The 26,693-nt window shown below is 40.8% G+C and overlaps 1 protein-coding gene across 1 annotated transcript in view; it reads right to left on the bottom strand.

Moving 5' to 3' along the window:
* Positions 1–26,693, bottom strand: part of PELI2 (pellino E3 ubiquitin protein ligase family member 2) — a gene marked incomplete at both ends in the record, with an annotated part of 154,653 nt that overhangs the window by 88,234 nt on the left and 39,726 nt on the right. The window contains one exon of the mRNA XM_080706854.1: positions 15,477–15,606. Coding sequence (XP_080562980.1) covers positions 15,477–15,606 — 130 coding nt within the window. The remainder of the gene's footprint in view (positions 1–15,476; positions 15,607–26,693) is intronic.

Here is a 26,693-nt window from a genome sequence, read left to right as displayed (position 1 = left end):
GACCACTTGCATGAGGAGGACTTGGGCAGCAACAGAGACTGTTGGCTCACACATAACAGTAATAAAATTATTTTTTGTTTAGAGAATTATTGTAGGAAGAGAGGGAAAAGATAAGAGCCAAAACCAATAAAATTTAAGAAAATGTCATAGTAGAAAAAAATAAGTGAAGTAAAAAATCTTTTTGAAAATGAGCAAAGTAAAAAATAATATCTAAGCAAAATGAAGTAAAGAAGATGAGAAATATATCATACAAGTTAGGAAAAGGTGATATAACTATAGACATAAATGACTAAAAGAACTATAACTGAACATTACATATAGCTTAGTAAATAAATCCAGAGCAGAAGAAAGATTTTCTAACAAAATAACAATAACCAAAACAAAAGCAGAAAGCAAGAAAAACTAGACATATACACGGATATGTAAAAATCAAAAGCACTTCTTACCAACAAAAACTATAAAACAGAACTTTAAAAACAAATAGTTGACAGTAATTATAACTTTTTGTTGCCTAACCCTACATTTCTAAGAGATATTTAAAATCTTTATAGAATTAAACTTTACTAAAAGTCATAAACGACCATCTAAATAGAGATGATGTTATCATCTAGGGAGATTCACATTATTTTTGTCTCATATTAATCTAAAAATTACATGCAATTCCTGTGAAAAGTGGAACCTATCTTTTGCTGAAATCTGGCAATTTGACCCCAGAATTCATAAAAAAGGGCCAAGAATAGTAGAGAAACTGCTCAAGTACAAGGTGGGTAGGACTTACGATTGCTTGTAAAAGCTACAGTAATTAAAACAGTGTAGTGTTGGCTCAGAGACAAATGGACCAAGGGAAGGAAACAGAGTGTTACAGATATGGATGCTCATATTTATGTAGAAACTTTTAGATGGCCAAGTTAGTACTGCAAGTTAATGAAAGAAAGTGCAGAGAAAACTACTTATCTACATGGAAAAGCAAAACCGGATCCTTACGTAGCTAACTACTTACACAAAGTAAATTCCAAAGGGTTTAAAGTCCTACCTACAAAAATCAAAAAACAAAACTCTAAAAAGAAAGCAAAACTCTAAAACTTATTAAAAGACAGTATCATAAACAATCTCTATGACATAACGGGAGAGAAAGAGTATTTAAACAAGAGACAAGGGCACAAGCCACACAAAGAGGGTGGTGTTGGTGAGACATTTAATCTGAATATATTAAAATTAGAAACTTTAAGCCTTCTTCTGCTCACTGACTACATCCCCAAACCTCTTTATTTTGAAAGTTAGAGTATCACTAGCTCGCTGAGACTCTCACTACATTGTTGAGGCTGTCCTCAAACCTGTAACCCTCCTGTCTCAAACTCTCAAATACTGGGATTACAGGCACATGTCACTATGCCCCACAGAAAACTCGAGACTTCTGATTTCCAGCGAGATAGAGTAAGATCAACAAAATCAATCCTGTCCTCAAAAATGCAACTATCAAGTATGATAACATCAAGTTCCTGTGAGACTGTGGAAAAATTGAAATATTGCTGCCTGGAGTATAAACTGCTACAAACATTCTGGAGAACAATTCTGAAATAGTTAATGCCACTGAGGATGAGCTTATGTGACCAAGTGGCCCCACGCTGGGTGGTGGGTCTGGAGAAACTACCCAGTGTCTGAGGGAAACTTTCTGCCTGAGAGTGAAGCCGCGTGTGCCAGTACACAAAAGGCAGAGAGATCTGGGGACAACGACAGAGCCAGAGGGAGGTTGAGGATTAGACGGAAGCTTACGCATGGGAAGGGGGCAAGTGGAGTCAGTGAAGAAAAGATGGGCTGCTCAGTAGGGCTGGGGCGCAGCTGTTCTCCAGCAAACAGGACAGAGGGACCCCTTACCTCACAAGCGATGCACACCTCTCCTCCTTACACATCACTTCCTCAAATCCTCCGCTGCAGTTCCTGAATGTCTCTAATTACTCATCAGCCTCCTTCTCATCAAATGACTACACTTTTGTCACTCCTTAAAATCCCATTTCTCTCTCTCCTGCTTCTCAGATTCTAACCCATTTTTTTCCTTTCTCCACAGATGTAGCCAATCAGAAAGACATTTTTAAACAGGAAAGACACAGACTAGTGTCACCTCAATCCTACATGGCTCTCAACGCTATTCTACATTTCTGTTCTCTAAGTAATCTCTAAGTACTTCCTACTTCTTTCATCAAATTCCCCCCCCCACACACACACCACAAAAAGCAAAAAACAAATATGCTTTAGACAGAAATAGAAACTTCTCTCTAGCCATTAAATTGGTGTTGATCCAGTTACATAATATCAGCTCTGCAACCCTAGAAATTGTACTCAAGAATCACAGCCACAGCACTTTAAGCTGTCCTCTACTGTACTCACCTGTTACAGAGAGTCAACACCAAATTCCAGCAGAGTCCCCCACCCCGGAATCAAACCTGGACACTCTGAATTCTAATAAAAGCCGTGCTTTGCTGACTGGGAGTCAGTGCTGGAGAAGGTAACCTCCTGTGAACAGCACTGTCCTAAATCAGCCTGAGTCCACACATACCACCAGTTTATGCAAACATAAGAACTCTGAGGATGGCGTCCCCAATTACCTTCTGGACATATTAGGCTGACGTTTGATCCACATCTAAACAACCAAAAGGTCCCCACAGAAGCACTCCCAAATCTAAGCCATGATTTAGCACAGGCAAAACAGCAAAGGCAGGAGCTGATGCGCATCATGGGTAATCTAGTCCAGGCGGTGGTGGCATCTGGAGGCAGCAACTCCCCTTCCTCCATCAGCACCTATCTTCAGGAGTCAAAGTGTCTCACCTGCTTCTAATACCTGCAGTTCAGCAGCCTTTCACAAGGCAAGCCTGTTTTATGGCCATTACAATACCCAACATCTTCAGAGCTGCTGTGGTGAACAGATGCTGTGGAAAATGTCCTCAGCCTCACACCAGCTGTGAGGAGGAAGGCCAGAGATGAAAGAAATGGGGAAGGAGTCACAGGGCTCTCTCCAGAAGGCTCTGGAGTTTGTCTCTCCATGCCCATATCCTTACCAGAAAATGGAAAAATGCTAAGACACAAACATTAAGACTCGTCACTACAAGCAGTTAGTGCAAGGACTGAGCTACGGCGACACTTTTGAGAAGCGAGCTTTTTGTGGAAGGAGCTGAGTTGCTGGACACCATTTACAGTGATGATTACAAGGATGCCAGAGGGAAAACAGATTGTCCTCTGGACTGACTTAACCCCGGCTTGTGTACAATCCTTCCATCTGCACATATGCCTAGAAACACTTTACCAAAGCTGGAGAAAGATGTGTCAAGGAAAAGCAGTAAATTAATGAGCATCCAGTTTATAGTTTTAGATTGGATTCCCATGAGTGTGCAGTGGATTCTGCCACGTTCATTAGGGTCATCACTGCACACAGTAAGGAACAGAGATTTTAATTCCACACAGAATTAAAATCTTCAGTTCTAACACAAGGACAATACTCTGTCCTTATTTTCACCTCCATAAAGCACAGCATCTTAAATGCACTAATCCCCTGTGATTCCCTACCAACTCAATTCTGAAGAGAGGGAAGGGGCGTCCATGAAGGAAAGAGGGCAGGAAGGTGGGAGCCCTGCAGTGAAAGGCTGAGTGCCACTCCCTGGACGTGGAGCCTTGCCTTGTACATACCGAAGAATCAGTCAAGGTTTTCAGCTGGATGGGTGAAGTCACTGAGCAGACCCACAGGAGTGTGAGAGAGTGAGTTCCATGACACCTTAAAAGCATATTTAGTACATAAGAGTTACTCCTGACAGGCATGAATAAACTATGGTCTGCGGTGAAGGGAAATGTTAGGGCTTCATCCACCCATCTCTTCATCCATGAACTACAAGCACCGCACGGATGCCTGGCATCAAGATGGCACAGAGCAGAGAGGGTATGGGGACTCCCTTGTGGGACAGGCCCTGGATACAAAGGAAAAGAAGAGAGTATGCATGTGACCGAGTTTCTCAATTAGACTACCAGGCGAGCGGAGTTAGAAGTGTGACCAAAGACAGGACAGAAGAGGGGAAGGCAGATGTGGACCAGGACCAAATGCTGAGGTTGGACACTGGAACCTGTTCTGAAGAGGTACAGAGATACGCAGGACAATACTGCCCCCACCGTTGGAAGTAAAATAGTATGTACCCATGGCCAATGCCTGCATTTCAGGTAATAAAAATCTCCTACATTCAGATGCAGTTTTACAAGTGCCACATATGGATTCACCCCATTTAGAAACCATTACTACCTGAAAACAACAACAACAAAAAAGGCGATAACAAGACCTTTCTCAACTTCTCAAACTAAGTTAAGACCCTAACAATAAGAAAAAAAGTTAACAGAATGAGAGCCTGAGGCTCAAGCCTACCAAGCAATCCTAGAAAGGACCTGAAACTTAGGTCTTAGTTTTCACACTGGGAAAGGCAGGCAGGAGAACCAAACTCTTCCTTACATAATATTCTAAAAAAAATGGTATGACACTAAGAGAAAATTATAGACAGTCAGCCCTTTTTAATCTGTGGACTCAATCAACCACAACAGAAAACATTTGAAAAATATTTTTTAGAAAATTCCAAAAAGCAAAGCTTGAATTTGCCAGAAATTGAGCACAACACTGAATCTCATAAGGATGTGTAGATATACCCAGCTGTATTCTATAGCACAGCAACTATGTATGTAATTTTACATTGTGTTAGGTAAATAAGTAATCTGGAAACTACTGAGAGCATATGGGCAGATGTGTATAGGTCCTATGTATACACTCTGCCATTTTACATAAGGACTTAGGTAGCCATGAATTTTGGCATCTGCATGGGGTCCTTGATCCAATCCCACAGAAATTCCAAGAAAGGACTATTCTGCTTTATTTTGACAAGAGACGAGTTAGCTAAGTTACCTTTAAAAAAAACCCATATCAATTTAATGTGTTTCTAACTGAAAATTCTAACTTTAATAAAAGTGTTCCAAAAGTCAGCAGAGTCAATAAAATTTTAGCCGAGCATGGTGGCATACACCTTTAATCCCAGTGCTTGGGAGGCCAAGACAGGAGAATCACAGGTTCAAGGACAGCCTCAGCAAATAGTGAGACTGTTATCAACCCAGCAAGATTCTGTTTCAAAATAAAATAGGGCAGGCTAGGAGTGTAACTCAGATGTAGAATACCTCTAGGTTCAATCTCCAGTACCCCACAACACAAAAAAATTAAAAAAAATACTTGTCAATAGTTGTCATTAACCTATTTGGAATAAATTATTATTTTTTAAATATATAAACTGGAGTGTAATTCAGTTACATTTATCATTGGGGGAGAAATTTTGCTAACTTAAAACTACTTAAAATCTTTTTTGTTATGATATTTATTTGCAGTTTCTCTTTCCTTTTCCATTCTCAAATTATAGAGAAACTTTTTTTTTAATCTCCACATAATCTCTGCTGTTCTTTCTGAACCCCCTACAATCCTTGGGGTTTTTGTTTGTTTATTTATTTTTTATCTTATGAAATTAGCAACCACTGCAACAACCAAGGCTTTGGCAAAATGAATTCATCTTTGTCAAACCAGATAATGGACTGAATTCAGGGAGAATGCAGGCTTCCACTGCGTGAGGCAACAGAGAAAATCAGCATTCTTTCCAGCTCCTTCTCCCACCCACAGCTTCTCACTGCCCTGTCCTGGGCTGGGGACATAGGTCTTGAAATGTGCTGCCAACCCTGGGAAGACAGAAGCTCAGAGAACTGAGGCCAGCTCCTCTTAATCCATCCAAATATGCATCCCCCTCTATCTCCAAAAGGCCTAATTTTAATTGATGGTTTCTGCTAAGCAGCCCTGAGTCACTCAAGGAAAAGAAACCTGACAGAGGACTCTGATATCCATTCACTTTGCCACACTGCATGTCAGAGGGTGTGGCAATGCAGCCTTTAAAAATGAAGATTAATCTGCTAAGAAATTTTCTCACCATTTCCCCTGAGGTATCTATTCTGTGACATGGTAAAAAAAAAAAAAATGAGGAAAGATGTAATATAATGCCCAATATTCTTAAAAGTAGTAATAATAACCTGGTTAATATTTATTGGTCACTGACAATGTACCAGGAGCAAACTGTTAAGGCTAAGAATGCTCCATATTACAAATTATTAATTTCAACCTAAGAACTGAGGTCCATCCATCCCCCACATACACATACTTGAGCCATGAGAAAAGTGAAGGTCACAGTGGTTGTCATTCGGCCAAAGAAGAGTTGGGACTTCAACAGAGCAACTTTAACTACAAGGTCTAAACAATTAGCCAGATTCCATACTTAGAGCTTAAGAGTCTAAATCAGTGTTGTTGGTTTGTTTTTTTTTTTTTTTTTTTTTTTTTTTTTTTTTTTTTTTTTTTTGGTGGTACTGGGATTCCTGGAAGCCCTTCTACCTCCGGGCTATACTCCCAGACCTATTTTATATTTTTGAAACAGGGTATCTTACGCCAGCGCGGCTGGCTTCGAACCTGCGCAATCCTCCTGTCTCCGCCTCCCAAGCACGGGGATTACAAGCGTGCGCTACCACGCCCGGCTTCTAAATCAGTGTTTTTTACCTGGAGTGATTCTGCCCTCACAGGGGATACTCAGTAAAGTCTGGAGACATTTCTGGCAGTCATCACAGGGGACAAGAAATGCTACTGGCATCTGGTGGGTAAAGGATGACGGAGATCCTGCCGAACATCCTACCGTGCACACCTCCCTGCTCACAGAGCATTATCAGCCCAAACCATCCAAACCATCAGCAGTGCTGAGGTTGAAACACTGTTAGCCTTCAATTAGAAGCAATACTCTTAAACATCTTAATACTCCTCCCCTCCTTCACCACTGTTCAGCATGACTCAGCTTACGGAACAAGGTAAAACAAAGAGCATACACTTAGTAAGGCATCCGAGCAATAAGAGACCAACTGGAAGAACATTCAGTAAACTGGTGCTAAAAGTTTTATTCAAGCTTTCAAAAACAAACAAAAGTACCTTCCTGCCAAAAAAAGTTAGTAACTAGCATCAAACTTTTTAAGAAACTGATTCTGTCTCAATCCAAAATTAGAGTTTGGGTTGGCACACTGTGAAGACGATGGTGGAGTGGTAGTTCCCCAAGAGAACTTCATCTTGTCTCTGTCTCATCTCATAGCTCAAAAAGCAGGCACAAGGGTTCCCCTGGGGGGTACTAGACACACTCTTTGGTGAGTTAGATTCATTAAAATCTACATTTATGATTAGTGTATTTTGAAGAAATTCTTAAAATAAAAAATATGAGGGCTATGCATGTAGTTGAGTGGAAGAGCACTTGCCTAGCATGCTTGAGGCCCTGAGTTCAATCCTAGGCACTACTTAATAAATAATACTGGCTAAGATCTTTGCAAAAAAAAATCCTACTCATTTGTCTTTTAAGGAACCCAAAATTAACATGAGTCTCTACCTATCTTCTGATATTTAAATACCAGTGCTATTTGAAAGTTTAAAATATGATATTCTTGCATTTATGACACTAGGTTGCAGAGTAAAATAACAAAAATGATTTTTTCAATATTGGGGGAAGAGACTGCTGACACTCATGTTAACAAAGGCAATGAAGCACCAAGGAAAAACTTAGGAAAAATAAGTTTTAATCTAATTATTCATGTGAAACAATGGTTTAAGTCTACATTGAAAAAATACAGAACTACTACTTTGTTCAAAAAGCGAGGAATGAAATTAATGTTGGCAGGCTGAAGAACCAATTTAGTCAGATACATTTTCTCGTAAGAATGCCTTATCAAAACGTCCTAACCAGTAAGTGCATTCTCCAGTGAGGAAATGCTGTGATTTTCAGTTAGTGGGCTCAAAGGTCCAGAAACTGTTCATTATTAAAGCTTCATTGCTATGATCTAAAGAAAGTAATGAATTTAAACTTTAATTTTTAACAGAGGAAGCCTATGTTCAAATCACAGAGATGCAGTTTTGATTTTTAAACTATTAGTGCATTTTAGTTAAAAGTTTTTTATACAGTTGAACAGCCAGTAAGTATATCTGCATCCATGTTTCATCATATCCTGAGCCTATTTATAACTTCTTAAAACAGATAATTATTACTTTCCAGAAAAACCACCACCAGTAACATTAGCTAACAATCACTCACTACCATGTAGAAGACATATGGTACGTTCCAAGTGTTTCTCTTGAGTCATCAGGTGGAGGCAGACTGTATTATTACGAGGATAGTCTGCCGTCTTGCACATTCCCAAGGCAATCAGCAACAGTGCCAGGCAGCGGAAGAGCAGAAATCCAAGACAGTTGCTGCCTTCAAGGGGTTTGCTGTCCAGGATGATAAGAGAAGCCAGCCTGCAACTCTAACACAGCATCAGAACACTGGAGTTCATGAAAAGCCACTCCCTGAGGCTGGTAGTCAGGGGAGACTTCCTGGGGTAAACAACCTCTGGGCTGTGTTTTAAAGGATGGTGAATGAGACTGAAGCACATCCTAAGAACAGGGACATCACCAACAATAGTTTGGGGGCCAGAAAAATGTGGCCACAGGCAACAGCCATTCCAAGTCAGCCAGTGGTACTCCATGAGCCTCCTCTGCAGTCTCTGACTTCTCGGGTGCACAAAGTTTCCAATGTACCATCTACCACTGTCGTGACCATCATTGTCAATAAACTAGCTACTTAAATTCAAGCCTCCATCACTGATCCTTTGGTAGAAAAGGTTTTCTCTGCAGAGCACCTGACTTCAGCGGCTGTGCCACTAACCCATAAATGACTTCCATTTTCACTGACAAGAACTGTGTCACCCCATTTCATCATTATAGCAGTACTGGTGTGGAAGTGAATGGATTCCCCACGCCATGCACCTGGGAGGTGAGAGAATCGGGGGCAGAACTCATCTTTGTCCCATCCTTCAGAGCATGTCCACCTGCTGCCTGCAGTAAGAAACCAACATTCCTGGGCCCGGAGTAGCAAGGCAGCTTAGTGACCCGAGACATCGTACTGGGCTTTTCCAGACTTCTTTAAGTTCCTCATTATATAAAAACTTGCTACTTTGGAAAGATCAGAAGTCAGTCTGAATAAAGTTCCTTCCAACTTTAATGTTCTTTGTTTTTAAAAAGAAAAGTTACAACAAAAAACTCTCTTCCAAGTGTATTCATTTGAGTCACCCCTCCATGCCAGCCTGGTATGGAGCTGTACCTACCCTCTGTATTTCTATCTTTTAATAAACTTCTTTAAATCTTCAGAAAAAAAAAAAAAAACCTCTCTTCCTCCACAAAAAAGGATACGAGTACCTGAATCAGAATCATAATTCAAGTAAGTTTGAGTAAAAGCATAATTACAAATATAAATTCAAGTGTTCTCCCACACTAACATGTTAAAAGTCGTTAATAAAATTACACTTGAAAAACAACAAAAATTAAATAATTTTTCCAAACAACATGCAATAAGTCTAAATTATATCAGTAATGCAGATAATTACACTGATAATTAAATTGCTGAGTACTAGAGTCAAGCTTTCCTACTTGCAATTTTCATAATTATCATTCCTGTTGTCACCTAAGCCATGAAAATCACATATTATACATGATTTTCACTTTTAATCTATGATGCTTTGAAAGCATCAACTGGCTAGTTTCTAAGAATCAATAAAGAGAATGTTATTAAAACTTAATTGCATTCTTCATATCTGTCATCCAGTAAGTGACTACTCGTGTAAATTTGTTGTAAATTTGAGAATTTTTCTCTTGAAATTACTATTTTTTCTCACTTCAATTTTGTTTCTATGTGATTTCCTATCATGGTTTTCTGTATTTGGTCTTATATGTTCTATCTATTGCCAGTTATGTTGCCAATTAAATTTTTCTTCTCCTAAAACTAAAAGAAGACTTGACATTAGTTAGAACATCATGTAATAAAGCCAAATCTCTAGAAAACATAATTGTCCAAATGTTGTCTAACTATTTCATTAAGTCCAAAACTGAGTTTATATCGGTAGTACCACAAGCTGCCCATCAAGGCTTCGTTGCTTCATAATTACAATTCCAAGTTATAAGAAATGCCGTTTAATTCTCTGGTATTTATTTGATGTAAGGTGAAATTTTTTCAAGAAAACATGTTAAGCAGTTTACTTAATGTATCTTTTAATCACCCAAAGATTAAAAAATGACTGAGACAGTATCAAATAAAAACATCCAGAAGTTTTCTTGGCATTTCAGTTGAGACGACTTTTCTCCCTAGTACTACACATGCACCATGCACAATTCATAAGGTTTTCATGTAAATATTTCTCACAGAAGCAATTTTTCTTGAGTATGACAAAGTTTAATACATTTCAGATGTTGTTCCTTCCAGCTCCATGAAATCAACAAAAAGCATCACACTATCTTCCAAGTCCTGAATATTGCATTTTAAGTAAATTATTAAATACTTCTTGATATGGTTTGGAGCTTTATGAATGATGACTAAATTTTACTGTCTTGATTTATAAATTTTCCAAAAAGTATTTTTCATCTCAGTAGATATGTTTTACAACAAAATGAAAAATCAAAACTGACATACTGTATCCCTATGAAAAATTATCTTTTGAGGTCTTAATACTTTATGTCTGAAAATAATTTTAAACTGTATAGCATATTTTATTGGTTATCATAAGTATTTTTTCATTTGTTTTATCAATACCCATTGATAAAAAGCTTTTAAAAATTATTAGTTCATTTGTTAGAAAATGATTCATGTTTGTATTTTTTGTTGAAATAATCAAGTTATTTCTCATTCTAGTAATAAAAATTATTTTGTGTTTATACCCTTCATGCGATCAAAAGATATTATGGGCTATAATTACCATTATTTTTCTTCTCTCACAGAATCAGATTATTCATGTTTATAATACTTAAAACAATAAAACTGATCCAAATATTGTTGCCTCTTAAAATACAGTACTTCATTAATTTAAAATTTTATAGCAATTTACTTAATTCTTGAACTTCAAACACCACAGGCTGCTAACCAAGAATTGTAATGCAAGAACTATGAAAGAAACAAAATACAAACTATTTAAAACCCACTTCTTCAGCCGGGTGTGGTGGCGCACACATGTAATCCCTGCGCTTGGGAGGCTGAGACAGGAGGATCGCACGGGTTCGAAGCCAGCCTCAGCTACTGAGTGAGGCTCTCAGCAACTTAGTGAGACTCTGTTTCCAAATAAAATATAAAATAGGTCTGGGAGTATAGCCCAGAGGTAGAAAAGCCCTTGGGTTCCACCCCTAGTACCACAAAAATAAATAAATAAATAAATAAATAAATAAATAAATAAAAATAAAAATAAAAAAACTTCAAAAGCAGTAGCAATTAAAAAGTCTGGGAACATTGATAAATTAGTGATTGTCCTAAAGCACAGAAGTTCCAGCTTCATGTGAATGAGCAGTTGAGACACAACCTCCACCTCTACCAGGACACAAGCTCAGACAGTGCGTGCTTTGAAAGTGGACCTCACTACATCCTACAGAATTAGCGTGAGCTAAAGAGTTGACATTGACAACTAAGTTTTACCACCTCCCACAATTACTGTTATCACTCCTCAACCGACACAGAAGTTTGAATATTTTATCAACCAACAAAGCCACACCAGCTCCAACAGGCTGCTACGATTTGGATGCAGTTTGTCCCTAACCGTTCCTGTGCTGGAAACGTGGTCCCCAGTCTGGAAATGTTGAGAGGTAGAGGATCTCCAAAAGGCAGGGCCTACTGAAAGGTAATTAGTCACAGGGTGAGGTTCCACCCTCAGAGAGATCAGTGCTGGTCTTGCAGAATAGGTGAGGTCCCAAAGGACTGGGCTAGCCCCTGGGAGAGCTCGTTGTTACAGAAGGAGCATTGCCCTTCCTTGCCCCCTTGCCTGCACGCAGAGTCCTCTGCACATAACCATTCGCTTTCTGCTTCTCTGCCACAGTGTGAATGCAGTGAGGACATAGGCACCATGCTGTCTGGACCATTCTGACATCAGAATAGTGAATGAAATAAACCTCTTTAATTTAGAAAGTACCCACCATCAGGTACTTTGTTGTAACAACACAAAGAGGACTAAAAAACAGGCAGAAGCACAGCCTTGTCATAGCAATCACACCTTCTTTATCCTATCACTTAAACGCCACTGATATTTTTCATTCTGAAATATGCTAACTGGAACAAAGTGATTACCAATTGCCTTTTGAAAGTAAAAAACACCCCAAAACAGGTCATTTCAAAAAAGCACAGTCTAAGAAGGAAAAACCATGAGGAAGGATTTTTCATAGTAATGTTGCTAAATTTTTTTTTCTTTTTTTTTTGCGGGTCTGGGGATGGAACCCAGGGGCATTTGACCTCCAAGCCACACCCCCGCCCTATTTATTTTATCCTTTATTTTGAAACCGGGTCTCACTGAGTTGCAGAGGGCCTCACTAAGTATCTGAGGCTGTCCACGAACCGCGATCCTCCGGTCTCAGCCTCCCGAATGCTGAGATTACAAGCGTGCGCCACCACGCCCGGATGTAATGTTGCTAAATTTAAACTATGCTGCTAGTGAAATGCTCTCCCATTAAGCACTGACGGTACTGTTACCATGACCACCAACTGTCACCCTATGAAGTATTAAAACAGTCACCCCACATTAAAAAAAATAAAGTGAACAAGCATATATGAACTGGCCGAAATTCTGTCATGTGCCACTCTGTCTACTTAACACTCTTCAGTATTTCCATCAAGGAAAACCCAAATCCTCGGCCAGGCCCGTGACGGCCCTGGATTTCCCTGCTCTCCTCTCCCCTCCAGGCCACTCACTTGGAAATCCCTCCCTGCCTACCCGGTGGACACTGAGCACCATCCTCCAGCGGTGTTCACGATGCGGTTACCTGTGCATCCACGTGACTCGTTCTTGTTTGCCTACGCACTGGACGATGAGCTCCATGCTGATGTGTTTGTTTGCCACAGTCTATCCAATACCTGGCGTAATGCCTGGCCATGGAAGGTGCTGGATAAATATTTGTTGAATAAACGAATGGGTGAATAAATTACCAAAGGCCCTTTGCCTATGCAACACACTGTCAGTAAAAAGAGGACCTCAGATTTTTTTTAACACATTATATAATCAGAAATACCTGCATTATTCCAAGAGTAAATAATTACACAAATAAAGATTATACAAATAGAAATTACACAACAGTAGCACACACTTGCCACCCTAATCCGCCTTACCTCGGATGCTGGCATGTCTGGGAGACTAAGAGGTCCTATTTCCCAGCTGCTGCCACCACCAGCAAAGGGAAAGCCTTGTTCTGCCCCCAGATTGCTGGGCAGAGGAAAGAAAGAACACAGCCAAAAGGCACTGTTCTCAAAGATTCATTTTTAATGTCCAAGAGTACAAGGTACAAAAGTTCCGGGGCACGGAAACCCTGACAATTTAGGTCAAACAGTGTTTGCCAGGTGCCACCATGCATGCGGGCATTCTCATGGGTCACAAGGCCCTGAGAATATATTTTTCCCAGATTTTAAGATAAAAGGGTCAAGCCCAATACCTGACTTTCCTTGCTCCTATTGCTGTGGATAATATGTTTAAACACAGACTTAGACAACTACCAAAAAGATGCATGATATAAGTAACACTTGAGTTGTGACCTAACACTTTCAACCATTTTGTGATTACAGACTGAGGCCATCCTCACATACCTCCTCCTTCCCACCCCTCACCCAAGTCTCCTATAAGAAGAGCCATGCACCCCCAGATGTGTTCTCACTCCACAGATGGCCCACATTCTCCCTTCCACAGATGGCCCACATTCTCCCTTGAATGTGTACTTCTTGCTTTCCTAAATAAATCTCTATGTCTCAAAAATAAAAATTAAATAGGTAAAATATAAAAGGCTAAAATGGGAGGAGTTAGAGACGGGAATAAATAGAGACACTGATCTTTCCATAGTAGAAAGTTTTTAAATTGTATAACAAAACAATTAGAGCAAATATTTCTCTAAAATATCAGCTATTCTATTAATATAGAAACTAAAAAAAGTAAAAATAAAAAGGTACAGATCCAAAGGAAGAAAAACAAAGCTGAACGTCAACAAACGCGTACAATTCTAAGGACCTGTCTGTTGTGTCAGCAATCTTTTAGCACTTATATGCTTAAAAAACATTTTGTCTTGGCTTCCTTCTCCACCAAATATTTTTGGACTACAAAATGTCTCTCTTATTTCCTTGCCCTTCCAAGATTTGTTGCTGTTTTGGCTTCTTCTTCCCTCAGAATCTTTGTAAAGCTGGATTTCCTGTTCCCCTTATAAGATGTCCTTTCCCCCCTAGAATTTTTAGTTTATTTTTTCTCTAGCCCAAATTTGTCCAGTGATTATTAATCTTCCCTGTTTCACTGGTGCTGGGTATTTTCTTATCCACTCATCCCCTCATTGATACAAGACCATTCTTCACTGGTATATTCTAACAAATTCTTTCCAGGACTCTGAGACTTCAGAAACAATAGAGGCTTTTTAAAATAAAAGCATCCACAGATATGATCTACCTTGTAAGTTATAAACACTCCACACCTGCTTCTAAGAGGCCATCATTTTTCTCTGAATACAGGTTTTGGGTAAAAACTAAAATCAAGACTTCTTTATTCCATATGGCCCAAATCCATGATGTGTATATTTAGTGGCCCCATATGAAAAACTACATGCATATGTAATTATTTTACAGAAACAATAGAAATGGAAACTATATTGCATATCAAAGAATTTATTTTACTGAAAAACTTTCATATGTTTAATATGTAAAGTACATCAACCAGAATGGAAAGCCCTATTTTCCCCCACACACATACTTGTATATCAGAAAACTAATGAAATAATGCTTTTTTAAATTTAGCATTTTATTCATCCCAAATTTCTGGAAAGAATTAGTTATTAGTAATACTTCTTGTATTATGATCTGTTAAAACTTTCCATCTTTCTAAAAATCTTTCTAATAATCACAGGAATTCAATTACATGCAATTATGTGAAAACATCAACTGCACTCAATTAACAGAAGGAAAGTAACAAATGTTTATGATGCTTATACCAAGATTTAATACAAAAACTCTTTAGGATAAAGAATAACAAGTGTCCTTCAACCTCAACTATTCTAACTTGATAAATATTAGTTGCTTTGTATCCTAAAGCAGTGGTTCATGCCTGAGCTGATTTTACCTACAGCTCTCCCCAGGAGAACTTAATCTTGAGGTACTTTGGGTTGTTAACAACTGTGGGGAGAGGGGAATGCTACTGGTATCTAGTGGGTCAAGGCCAGAGATGCAGTGCACAGCCCCGCCCCCCACTCTTGCCTTCCCTGGCTGAGAAACGCCTTCCTACATGAATGCAAGACTAAAGGAAAGAGATCAGCTGACAACGTATAACCTCGAGGCAAAGTTTGCCAAGGCCCTCCCAACTGGGCCACAGTCACCTACCTTGGACGCCTGGGGTGTGGATATCACGTGGACAGTACTGGGTTTAACACCATTAGCCTTGGGACGCTTGTAGAGGGCAAACCTGCTTTTCCTCCGTCCTCTGTCTCCATTAGGTAAAGCACCATTGTACCTAAAAATAGAGATGAAAGAACTTGTTTATTTGCAGGGTTTTAAAGTTTTAAGCATGGAAGTTAAATGGAATAAGGGGGAAAATAAAACCTGGAATGATCATAAAGAATTGCCGAATAAACACCCCCAAAAAAGGAAAAGGCTGAAAAACAGACTTCAGCTGTAATGAAATTCAAATTGCTTCCGGAAACTTAATTTAAGAGTGATGTACAAGTAATTATAGGTTTTCTATTCTATAAAGTCAGGATCTTCAAATCTTTTTTGAAAGAGACTGTAAGTAAGCCAATGAGTATTCTGCAGAGGCCTTATCGGGGCTGCCTCAGTTCAGTGAGCGTCATTCTAATAGACCCCAGAGAAACACTTGAGAAATATTTTTAAATGAGCTAGTTAGAAAATAGCATACTAATTAAACCTCATTCCTCATTCTCAAATCATGTTAATGTTGTCTGTAAGATCTTTATTTGTAAGAAGACCAAATTTAGTTACTTGCTTTTTTAAAAGTTCTGAATTTTCTACATTCATTCACATTTCTGTATCCTACACTGCTAGGTTAGCAAAAAATAAGGGGGGGGGGGGCGTGGTACAAGTTATGCATGAGTTTTAGCCCATAAAATTCTCAAAAAAAAATCACCAGGAAAATTCACAATTTTCTTAAGCAGCTCTAGCTTGCTTGCTTGCTCGTTCTTTTTTTTTTCTTTTGTATTTGGTTAATGCAAGAGTTTAAAAGAAAGGCAAGAGTGCAATTAGCAGTTCAACTGCATAATCTCTGGAGAACCTCCCTCACTGTTCTGACCACTATCCCATGATGCCACACTGACATGACTGTTCTCTGCCTGCACTGTGGCAGAAGCTCCTTTCAAGAAAGAAACTAAATGGGAAAGGAATCATTTGGAATAGACATGGGTAAATATGACTACCCCCAGGTCCATTAGAACACCCAAGCCAGGGGCAGCAGGTCCAGCAGCTTATTCCTGTGCTGAGGGCCCTGGTCCAGAAGACCCCTGGGCTTTCTCCACTTTTGCAGCCCCTCCTAGGAGAGGAACATGGTCACTAGGGCAAGGACACAGGATGTGAGGCCTCCTGGGAACTGAGGACATGGAACAAAGGGGCCGGTGTGCACTGTGAGGGCTGATCAGTAGCTGCGGCCTGATACTGGCTTTATGTTATCACCATAAGTTGTTCCCACTCCATCCCCACTCCACTCCATCCCCATCACTAATAAAGACAATTTATTTCAACTCTTATTGCTTTCCTTTTTTCAGGCAAGATCAGAAAAACGTATGCATTGCTTTCTTAAAAGTAGTTGTGAATATTAGAATCCAAGGACCCATTAGTAAACAGCCATCATAAATGGACTTTAAGAAATTTTCAAGCCGGGCGTGGTGGCGCACGCTTGTAATCCCCGTGCTTGGGAGGCTGAGACAGGAGGATCGCATGGGTTTGAAGCCAGCCTCAGCTACTTAGTGAGGCTCTCAGCAACTTAGTGAGACCCTGTTTCCAAATAAAATGTAAAAAAGGTCTTGGAGTATAGCCCGGAGGTAGAAAGCCTCTGGGTTCCACCCCTAGTGCCACCAAAAAAAAAAAGAAATTTTCTTACCACTTATCATGAGACAAATATTCTATATTAGCAGAAACATAAGTAAACCGATTAAAGCTAAGACAGTAAACAATTTGGTGGAACATTTTCACTATTGTGGGCTATAGACAATTACAAGATCTGGCAAGGTTTCCTCGCCCCCCTTTCTACACATCTCGTTGCATCTTTCTCTCAACGGGTGTCTGGTCAGACCTTTACGTGCTCTGCCTACAACAGCACTCCCTCCTCTGAAATCCCACAACTGCCAGGGGTGAGCTCTAGCGCCACACCTGGATGATGCAGTCCGACCAGCATCTTCCCCGCCAGCCTGGGGCTGACTGGCCAGTAGTGGACATGGGGCCCAAGCTGGCCAATGACTTCCTCATCTCAAAATGCAAATCTGGAGTGAAAAACGACTAGCCAAACCAGTCTCTGGGTGGCTAGAACTATATAAACACAATCTGTATGTGGCTGAAAAGGCAGAGAAAGTGAAGAACAAAGCAGCTAAACAGAGTCAAGCAGCAACAAGATGGGAGGTTTTTATGGGTTTCTACCGGCCCAGATGCACTCAGACCCTTGTTCATGAGATTCTTTTAGTTTCAGCTAACTCAGGTTGGTTCCTGTTATTTACAACCCCAAAGCTCTGTCCAATATAAAGGGGGGAAAACTGAAATATCAACCCTAATACACGCAGAAACATTTTAATTTAAATAGCCTATGTACAAGTGCTAAGCAAATAATAAGCCAGTCTACTTAGAGATTGCCTACTTACTTACACATCTAGATCATGGTAGGTGAAAAATTCTATTAGAAATTAAAGTGGTGGTGGAAAAACCAGTGTCAAGATGAGACGAGTTTCTAATTAGGTTATGCTACATGGCCATTCATTCAATATTTATAGTGCCAAGTGCTAGAGCTACAATGATGGATATCAGCTTCCCTGCCTTCACAGAGCTCTCTGCCTGCAAGGAGAGACCAGCACAAAAACAAGTGACAAAACATCTGGGGCAAGAGGCACTCACAGCACAGAGCACAAGGGAAGACGCTTCAAGGAAGGCTTCCTGGGAAGACACGGCCTGAACTGTCCTGAACCTGAGCCAGAGGCCAAGAGGGAGCAAGTGGCAAAATTACGCAAGAGGTGAGGAGGCCTGCAGGGAGGCCAGCACCACCAGCTCCAAGAGGAGAGGATGCAGGGGGAATGGAGGGGAAAGGCAGACAGAGGCCTCCCCAGAATAAGGAGCTTGGCCCTTTACCCTAAGGGGAATGCGGACTCTGATGGGATTCGAGCTAATGGCTCACATGACTGGATATATATAGTCAACCCTAGGCAGTTCAATGTAGGACTGACCCCAGGAGATAATTAGATCAGGGACAAGATCAGTTGGGAGAACCAAAAGAGACAGAGGGAGCATGTGGGGGACAAAATGGTGGCCCACAAAAGATGTAACCATGTCCTGGAACCTGGAACCTGTACAGGTGATCTTTTGGAAAAAGGATCTTTGCAGATGTAATCAAGAATCTCCAGATGAGATCACCTTGGATTATTGGTGGACCCTAAACACATTGGTAAGTTCCTTGTAAGAGACATGTGGGGATAAAAAGGCAACCATGTAAAGATGCAAGCAGCTGGAGCTGCATGGGCACAAGTCAAAGAGCTGCCAGAGGCTGATGAAGCTCTGGAGGGAGCTCCCCAGCCCTCAAAGGGCACACCCACCACACCTGACTAAAGACTCCTGGCCTCCAGAACTGCTAGACAAAAAAATCTGTTTTAAGCTACCAGGCTTGTGGTGACTTGTTATGTGAGCCATGGAAAACTAGAGAAGACTGAATCAAAGCAGCAATGGTAAAAATGAGTTGGAGTACTAGAGAAAAGTTTTAGGAGTTGTTTTCAGTGAGAGGTGAGCCTCAAAATCACCTGGGAGGCTTTATTTTTAAAAATATGAAAAGCTGAGTCCCAAGAGGTTTTGATTCAGGAAGTCAGGGGGGGGGGGCCTCCAGTCTGCATTTGCAAAGACCCCCATGAGATGCTTATATGCAGCTACAGTTGAGAATCCACCATATCAACAGAGGCTGGTGACCTGTTTAGAAGTCTAGCCTGGGCAGTAACAAGTTAGAAAGAGAAACAGGGTTCAATTCCAAGTACCACACTCACTAAAAAAAAAGGAAAAAAGGTGCTGAATAAGGAAGCAAGGAGGCTGGGACACCTGGGAAAGACAGCCACTAAAGGTCTCTTCTTAGAAGGATCAGGGCCAGGAGAAAGTTCTATCAACTAAGATAAGACAGCATTCCAACAATGTTCCGTCAGTTCAGAGCTCAACATGAGAATAAAGACGCACAGCCATGACCCAGAACACAACAGACGGGACATGGGTGACCTCACCCATCTTCAAAGCAAACCGAGCCAAGCAGCAAATGCCTCCTACCTGAAGCCTCCCCTGAGCCTCCACTCTCGTTCCTATCTCCCCTGCACAGCCAAGAAACGAAAAGTTCTGCACACCCACGGCGCACGCTCAGCACTGCCCAGCCGTTTGGTCTTCGCCCCCAAGTGTGCAAGGTACTAGGTCATGTGTCATATACCAGCACCCTCCTGCTCTTGCCTCCTCAAAGGGGGCAGTGGAGCTCCTGTCAAGGGACCCCATGCTGTCCGTTAAAGAGAAGCACAAATTCCTTGAGACTTCTGCTGAGAGGTGGCATCCAACTCCCTCTTCCTGGATCAGGGCTGGTCTTCATGATCGGTGACTCTCTTACCAACAGGATGCAAAGGAAGTGATGGTCTGAGGCTTCCAAGGCCAGGCATGGAAAAGCTTTGCAACTTCTGTCTGGGTCTCTCAGGACAGGATCTGACTGGTAAGAAATATGACTACCCTGGGGGCATCAAGCTGGGAAAGACAACAGGCACTCCCGTCCCGCTGAGCCCAGCCTTCCAACCATGTGGGTGAGGCCACTGAGGACTCTCCAGACAAGCCAGCCTTCAGCTGCCTACCTGCACATGACCTCTACCCACATCACTGTTATGGAATGGCCCCAATTCCTCACCTATAGAATTGTGCAATAAATAAAATGGTGGTTGTATTAGAGCCGTGGAAAAACAAGCCCCATCCCTCAGCACTGTCCCAGTCTTCCTCTCCACAGCCTCTGCACTGGTCCCTGATTTATTTTGAGTTGAGCACTGCCATCTCCTCCCAAAGACCATCACCAGCTCTTCCCCTTTGTCCCCATACATCCTGACCTGGCCCCTCTGCGCCCCCACCCTGGGAATGTGGGCCCCAAGAAAGTGAGGTGCCTGGCACAGTGCACTGGGGACACACAGCAGACACTGAAAACCTCTGAGCCAGCCAGCCACAGAAGGATGTCTTGTCTGTAGAGAGGACCAGACATAAAGGTAAAATTCTGCTTACAAGGGCAAAATGTTACTGTTGCACAAAAGGTCAGATTGTTCTTTGGCCTGGCAAGCTTTACAGAGTGAGCTTATAGAAATAAAATGTACAAGCACTGGTGATACATCTAGTGCAGCTGCTGAGTGGGGGTGCCCCCCATTTGAACCCACAAGATGCCTTTCAAGTTTCACTTTCTTTAAAATTCTGAAGACTTTAAAATATCCACTTGTTTGGTAAATACATGATAGAAATAGCCATTATATGTGCAGAGCAAACTGGTCTTAACAGTAAAGGTATGTATCTGGAAGCTGCAAAGAACAATGTAACATTGTGTAAGAAACCTCACTAAGTAATTTTACTTGATTTACAATGTAGAGTTCCCTTATTTGTATGAATTCATAACATTTGCTGTGCACTTAGGATGTGCCAAGAAAAAGGGGGCATTGCTCAAAGTGGCCAGGGAGAAGGCTTGGGATAACTGGAACACAGGAAAACTTAAACAGCTAGGAAAGGTCAGACAGAACCCAGAGCCACATCCAGTTTTGTCAGACTCCAAATTTCATACATTTAGCAGATAACGCTGACAATTTGTCAATTCAAGGCATTTCTCAGCATATAACACAAAGAAGCAGTCTCAAAAGATTTCTGTCATCTAACGATGCATTAAAAGAATTTTCCATAGGAAACAACAGCAAGAGAAATACCTAAACTCCCAGTCACATGTGGAGACGTTGTGTGATCCTAATTAGCCTGGACTCTTAACAGCACCCCCCCCCCCTTCCCGGGGATGGGAAGAGCAGTAGGCTCCAGCAGCAGAGGTGTCTTCAGCAGCCAATGATCCTGTTCCAGAGGCAGCCAGGCTTTTCATTACAGACTGGAGGTTCTGCCCTCCTGTGGAAGCAACATCTCTGTCACTTGCACCAATAAATCACAAACAATTGCTATAACCAAAGGAGACCATGCACTGAAGATGATGTGGCACCAGAGACAAGAGACCCAAAGGCAGGGCACAGGGTCTGACAGCCCCGGCAAGGTGGCACCTGTCTTGACGCAGCTCATACCAACACATCACATGGCTGCACTACTGCAACTGTAAGGAAATGCGTATAAACCAGTAAGTGTCTGACATTGGTTTTACATAATTACAATCACTATTCACCTAATATTTCGCATATGGGACACCTGGATTTCACCTGTCCATGAACTATAAAACCCACGGAAATAACTACGCTTATTTCTCTGTGCCTACGAAACGCCATTCTTTGGAGTCCAATGAAATAAACAGCAGACTTTGATTTCTAGCCAGAGAACTAATTGTGGCAGCAACCTAACAGTCTATCCCCTCTGGAGATAACCTGCTGCAGCTTTCTTTGTAAACATCAATTCATTCAGAAAATCTCCTTGGCCTTGGCATTATGAGGGAGATTCTCAAGTCCCCATTTCTGCTGGAAATGTTTTTTGCTCCAAGGAGCTACTGCAGACATATTGAACAGGGAAAATGCATATATCCTTTCACACCCATCAGGTGAAGTGCATGGGGTGTGTCAGGCTGATGGTGGGCCTAAGGAGCCAAGGCCACACACAGACCTCTTGTCTCCTGATGACTCAGCCAGGTGGAGAAGGCAGTCAGGTGACAGATAAAAACCAACTCTGTAAGGTGCTCATTGAGGTGGGCTAGAAGACACCACAGGAAAAGAAAGCAGTCAAGAGGAGAAAGAATGAAAAAAGGAATCAGAACAGCATGGATTTGTCTTGTTTTGTAATTTATTTATTTATTTTGTCCTTTGGCATGGAGTTGAAGCCCGGTCCTTATGCACGCTGAATACATGCCCTGACACTGGACTACATCCACAGACCCTCAACAGCACATTTTGCATTAGGATGCTACCCTGGTGTCTCTGAGGCATGCTTATCAGCAAGTCCTATACACGTGACTCCAGCCAAGGAAACTTAATAAAATTTCTATACCAGTCCTGTGTGATAACACAAGTTGATCTTCCATTTACCTCCCACTATTTGGACTGGTGGTTTTGAAAAGTTTCCTACTTCTTGGATACCCCCTTTCACTTCTACATAGTACCTTGTAACAGAGGAGGGGCTCGATATATTAGAATGGGAATAATGGTGGTGGCCCAAGGATCAGGAGATAGGAATTCTAGCCCCAGCTCTTCTCTTAGCTTGTGCTGAGAACTTGCTTAACTATAACTAAGAGACCTCTGTTTCCTCATCTACAAAGTTACAAATTCAAATTTAAAAAGAGATTCCCAAACCTTTCCACTATTTCCATTCAATTAGGGCCACAAAAACCATTTCACCCAGCTGAAACACTGGGCATTCTGTTTGTAAGGAGTAATGCTTGCTGTTATTTGGTGTTAGACTGATGCTACAATTTACAATAATCCAAGTCTTCGTGGCAAATGAAAAATGGTATTTCTACTGTAGGTAGCCTTTTTCTTAGCTTGAAGTTTTATAGCTTCCCCTTGCCAAAATATTTCCCAAGGCTAAGCCTTAAAAAAAAATCTGTATATCGGGAACAGAGTACTGGGCCTGTGCTCAGTAGACTTCTACCTGTTCTTCCTGGGCTTGCACACCAGCCTTCTGCAACAAAAGGAGGCCTAAGTGATGGAAGAGGCCTATATCCTGGTTCTACCTCCAACCCCTATGTGACTTTGAACAAGCCCCTTCGCATCTGAGAACCTCAGCTTCCTTCCCAATAAAATAGGAAGGCATAGCATTCTACGGTTTGGGTGCTGGTGGAGTATGGTGTTGGGAGACAAGGACAAAGCAAACCAGCTCATGAGTGGCCTGGACTCTTGACCCCACCCCAAAAGCACCACACCCACAAGGATCCCTAGGCAAACACTGGTCTTTCCTGCTTTTATTTAATTCCTATTGATTCTTGAAGGTCAAACTTCCCCATTTCTTCCTCCACCCAAGCCACACACACACAAAAAAAAAAATTAAACAGAACATGCAAAGTATGTTCTTTTAAAACTAAAGAACAAAGCATGTTCTTTTAAATCTAAAAGAAACTGTTTATGGAAAGAATAATGTTATCTTGTAATTAGCTATCTGCTTTTATGAATTTTTTTCTTCCCTTTTCATTTACAATTGCACTGACTATCACTGAATGGTATCATCTTACTGTGTTGAATCTGATTTCTGAACACTGCCGGAGCGTAAACAGCATATAGTTTTCACTGAACACCTAAAAGTAAGCAAAATGCAAGAACAAGAAACTATTCCTCATGTTACTGTTAAAGGTGATGTCTTTAAGTCTTCTGTTACTCCACCTTTGGCTCCAACAATCAAAATATCTCCAATTAAACACATATTAATATAATGCTTTATGTCAAAGAATCTGGTATGGGCAAAAATTATTTTTAAAGTACTGGCCTTGCCAGGTGTGGTGGCACACACCTGTAATCCCAGCACTTAGGAGTCTGAGACAGAAGGATCCCAGTTTGAGACCAGCCTCAGCAAGTTAGTGAGACCCTATTTTAAAATAAGAAATGAAAAAAGGGCTGGAGGTATAGCTCAAAGGTAGAACTTCCCTCCTGGGTTCACTCCCCAGTACCAAAAATAAAGTAAAATAAAAAGTATTATCCTGCAGTAATTTTTTATTTCCAAAAGAAGAGAAAATATCACACCAAGAGAAAAAAAAATGAGATATAGCAAAAAAAAATGAATGTGATATAGTAATATAGAACACAATTATACAATCCAAAAACTAGGTAAATATTTGTCACTACTTCTTACTCCTGAATTATTACTTTATACTACACACTTCTTTGCATGTTTTAAAATTACTAATTCTGAAAAGAGATTCTATATATTTCTTCTTATACTTTATATATTCCATATATTTCTTTTTTTATACTTTAACATTCACCTATTTTAGCTTATTAACAAAATTCTGATAGATGCATAAACTGTAGGTGGTAGACAGAAATACTGGTCCTAACAGCTTGCTTTCCCCCTAAATGCACACACTGTGACTTGTAACCTGAGTGTTCCAGCTCATTTCCCATGCTCAGGACGTTGCATTAGGTCATGTGACTTGCTCTGGACGATGGATCGGCTGCTAGCAAATGTGAGGTCCTGTGGGGCTTGAAATGTGCTTGGCTGTTGAGATTACCCTCCAGCCCCTCTGCCATGGCCACAGGAGGAGGTGCCCTGCCAAGCAGAACGAGAAACCCTTAGTGGAGTCCCAAATCATATAAATGCAGTGTAGAGCAAAGCCCTCCACCATGGCCCAAAGCAGTCTCCTGAACCCGCCCCAGTGCACAAGAGTAAATGACTGCTGTTTTAAGTCTGAGCTTTGGGATGATACAGCCACATATGGCAATAATTAACTAATGTTCTGCATTGCAGAGGCAAATTAACTAAGTAGCTTCTTTAGTGCCTAAAGATCTGGGGCTAAATATACACAAAATATCAAATATATACTTTCTGAAATTTCTGTACATAAAATAATATTTCATTCAGAAGACTAAATTTAGAGATAATTTTGTTATAAGAAAAAATTTTAAATGAATACTTATTGTGCAGTGTGCATTCCAGTAATCCCAGTTACTTGGAGGCTGAGGCGACAGGGTCACAAATTCAAGGCCACCCAGACAACTTACACCCTGCTTCAAAATAAAATATATAAAAAGGGATCGAAAACATATGCTGGAAAAAAAGACAGCCTCTTCAATAAATGGTTTTGGCAAAACTGTATCTATATGCAGAAAAATGAAGATAAACCTCTACACGAGAGTCAGTTCAAGATGGATCAAAGACCTGGAAATTAGATCAGAGACCTTGCAGCTACTGGAAGAGGACATAGGTCCAACACTCACACATAAGGATGCGTAAAACCTTTCTCAACAAGACTCCGAAGGCACAAGAAATTAAAAGGAGGATCAATACATGGGACTGTATTAAACTGAAGAACTGTGCAGCAAAGGAAACTATCAAGAACCTCAACAGAGAGCCAAAAGAATGGGCGATTTTTGCCAACTACTCCAGAATATACAGAGAACTCAGAAACTCATCCCCAAAAGAAACCAACTAACCCAATCAAAAAATGGAAAATTGTACTAAATAGATACTTCACAAAAGAAGAAATACAAATGGCCAATTAATGTATAAAAAATGCTTGACATCATTATCAATCAGAGAGATGCAAATCAAAACAATTCTGAAATTTCACCTAACTCCAATTAGAATGGCAATCATTCAAAACACAAACAACAACAAATGCTGGCGAGGATGTGGAGAAGTGGGAACTAATTCACCGATGGTGGGATTGCAAATCAGTGTAAGTACTCTGGAAAACAGTATGGAGGATCCTCAGAAGAATGGGAAGGAGCCTATCACATGATCCAGCAATACCACTTCTGGATATCTACCCAAGAGAATGAAAACCAAACTACCACAGTAATGCATGTTATCTCCATTTATAGCAGCACAACTCACAATTGCCAAACTATGAAACCAGACAAGATGTCCATCAACAAGCGAACGGATTACAAAACTGTGGGATATGTACACAATCGCATTTTACTCAGCCATAAAAAAGAACAAAATTATGTCATTTGCAGGGAAATAAAACTGGAAAACATTATGCTAAGTGAGATTAGTCAAGTCACAAAAAGCGAAAAGTCAAATGTGCTCCCTCATATGCAGGAGCTAGGGAGAAACGGGACTTAGGAGGGACTCCAGACAAAAGAGAAACCTTAGATGAGTGAAGAGGTGACCTAAGGGAGATGTGGGGGGAGGAGGGACGGCTCAGTGGACATGGTGTACATCCCTCCTCGGTGACCTTACTCCCTAGCTTTCACATGTTAGGGAGCACGGGGGACAGGGCAGGCTGAGAGAGGGCTCAATAAGTGCTATGTGCATGTATGCCTCTATCACCCTGAACTTCATCAAGATGTCATGATTACATACACCAATAAAATAAAGCTAAACAAATGAAATATAAAATAAATAAAAAGGGGCTGGGTATGCAGTTCAATTGTAGAGCAGTGGCCTAGCAATGCACACAGTCATGTTCAATCCCGAATACTGCAAAAAAATAAAAAAGGACATACTTATTAATCAGAGAAAGGATGGTAGTATTGTGTTATATGTATTTTGTCTTTCAAT

Source organism: Muscardinus avellanarius (genome assembly GCF_963383645.1).
Source record: "Muscardinus avellanarius genome assembly, chromosome: 12".
NCBI lineage: Eukaryota > Metazoa > Chordata > Mammalia > Rodentia > Gliridae > Muscardinus > Muscardinus avellanarius.
The sequence above is the reverse complement of the archived record's forward strand: the minus strand, read 5'-3'. Positions and strand labels throughout refer to the sequence as shown.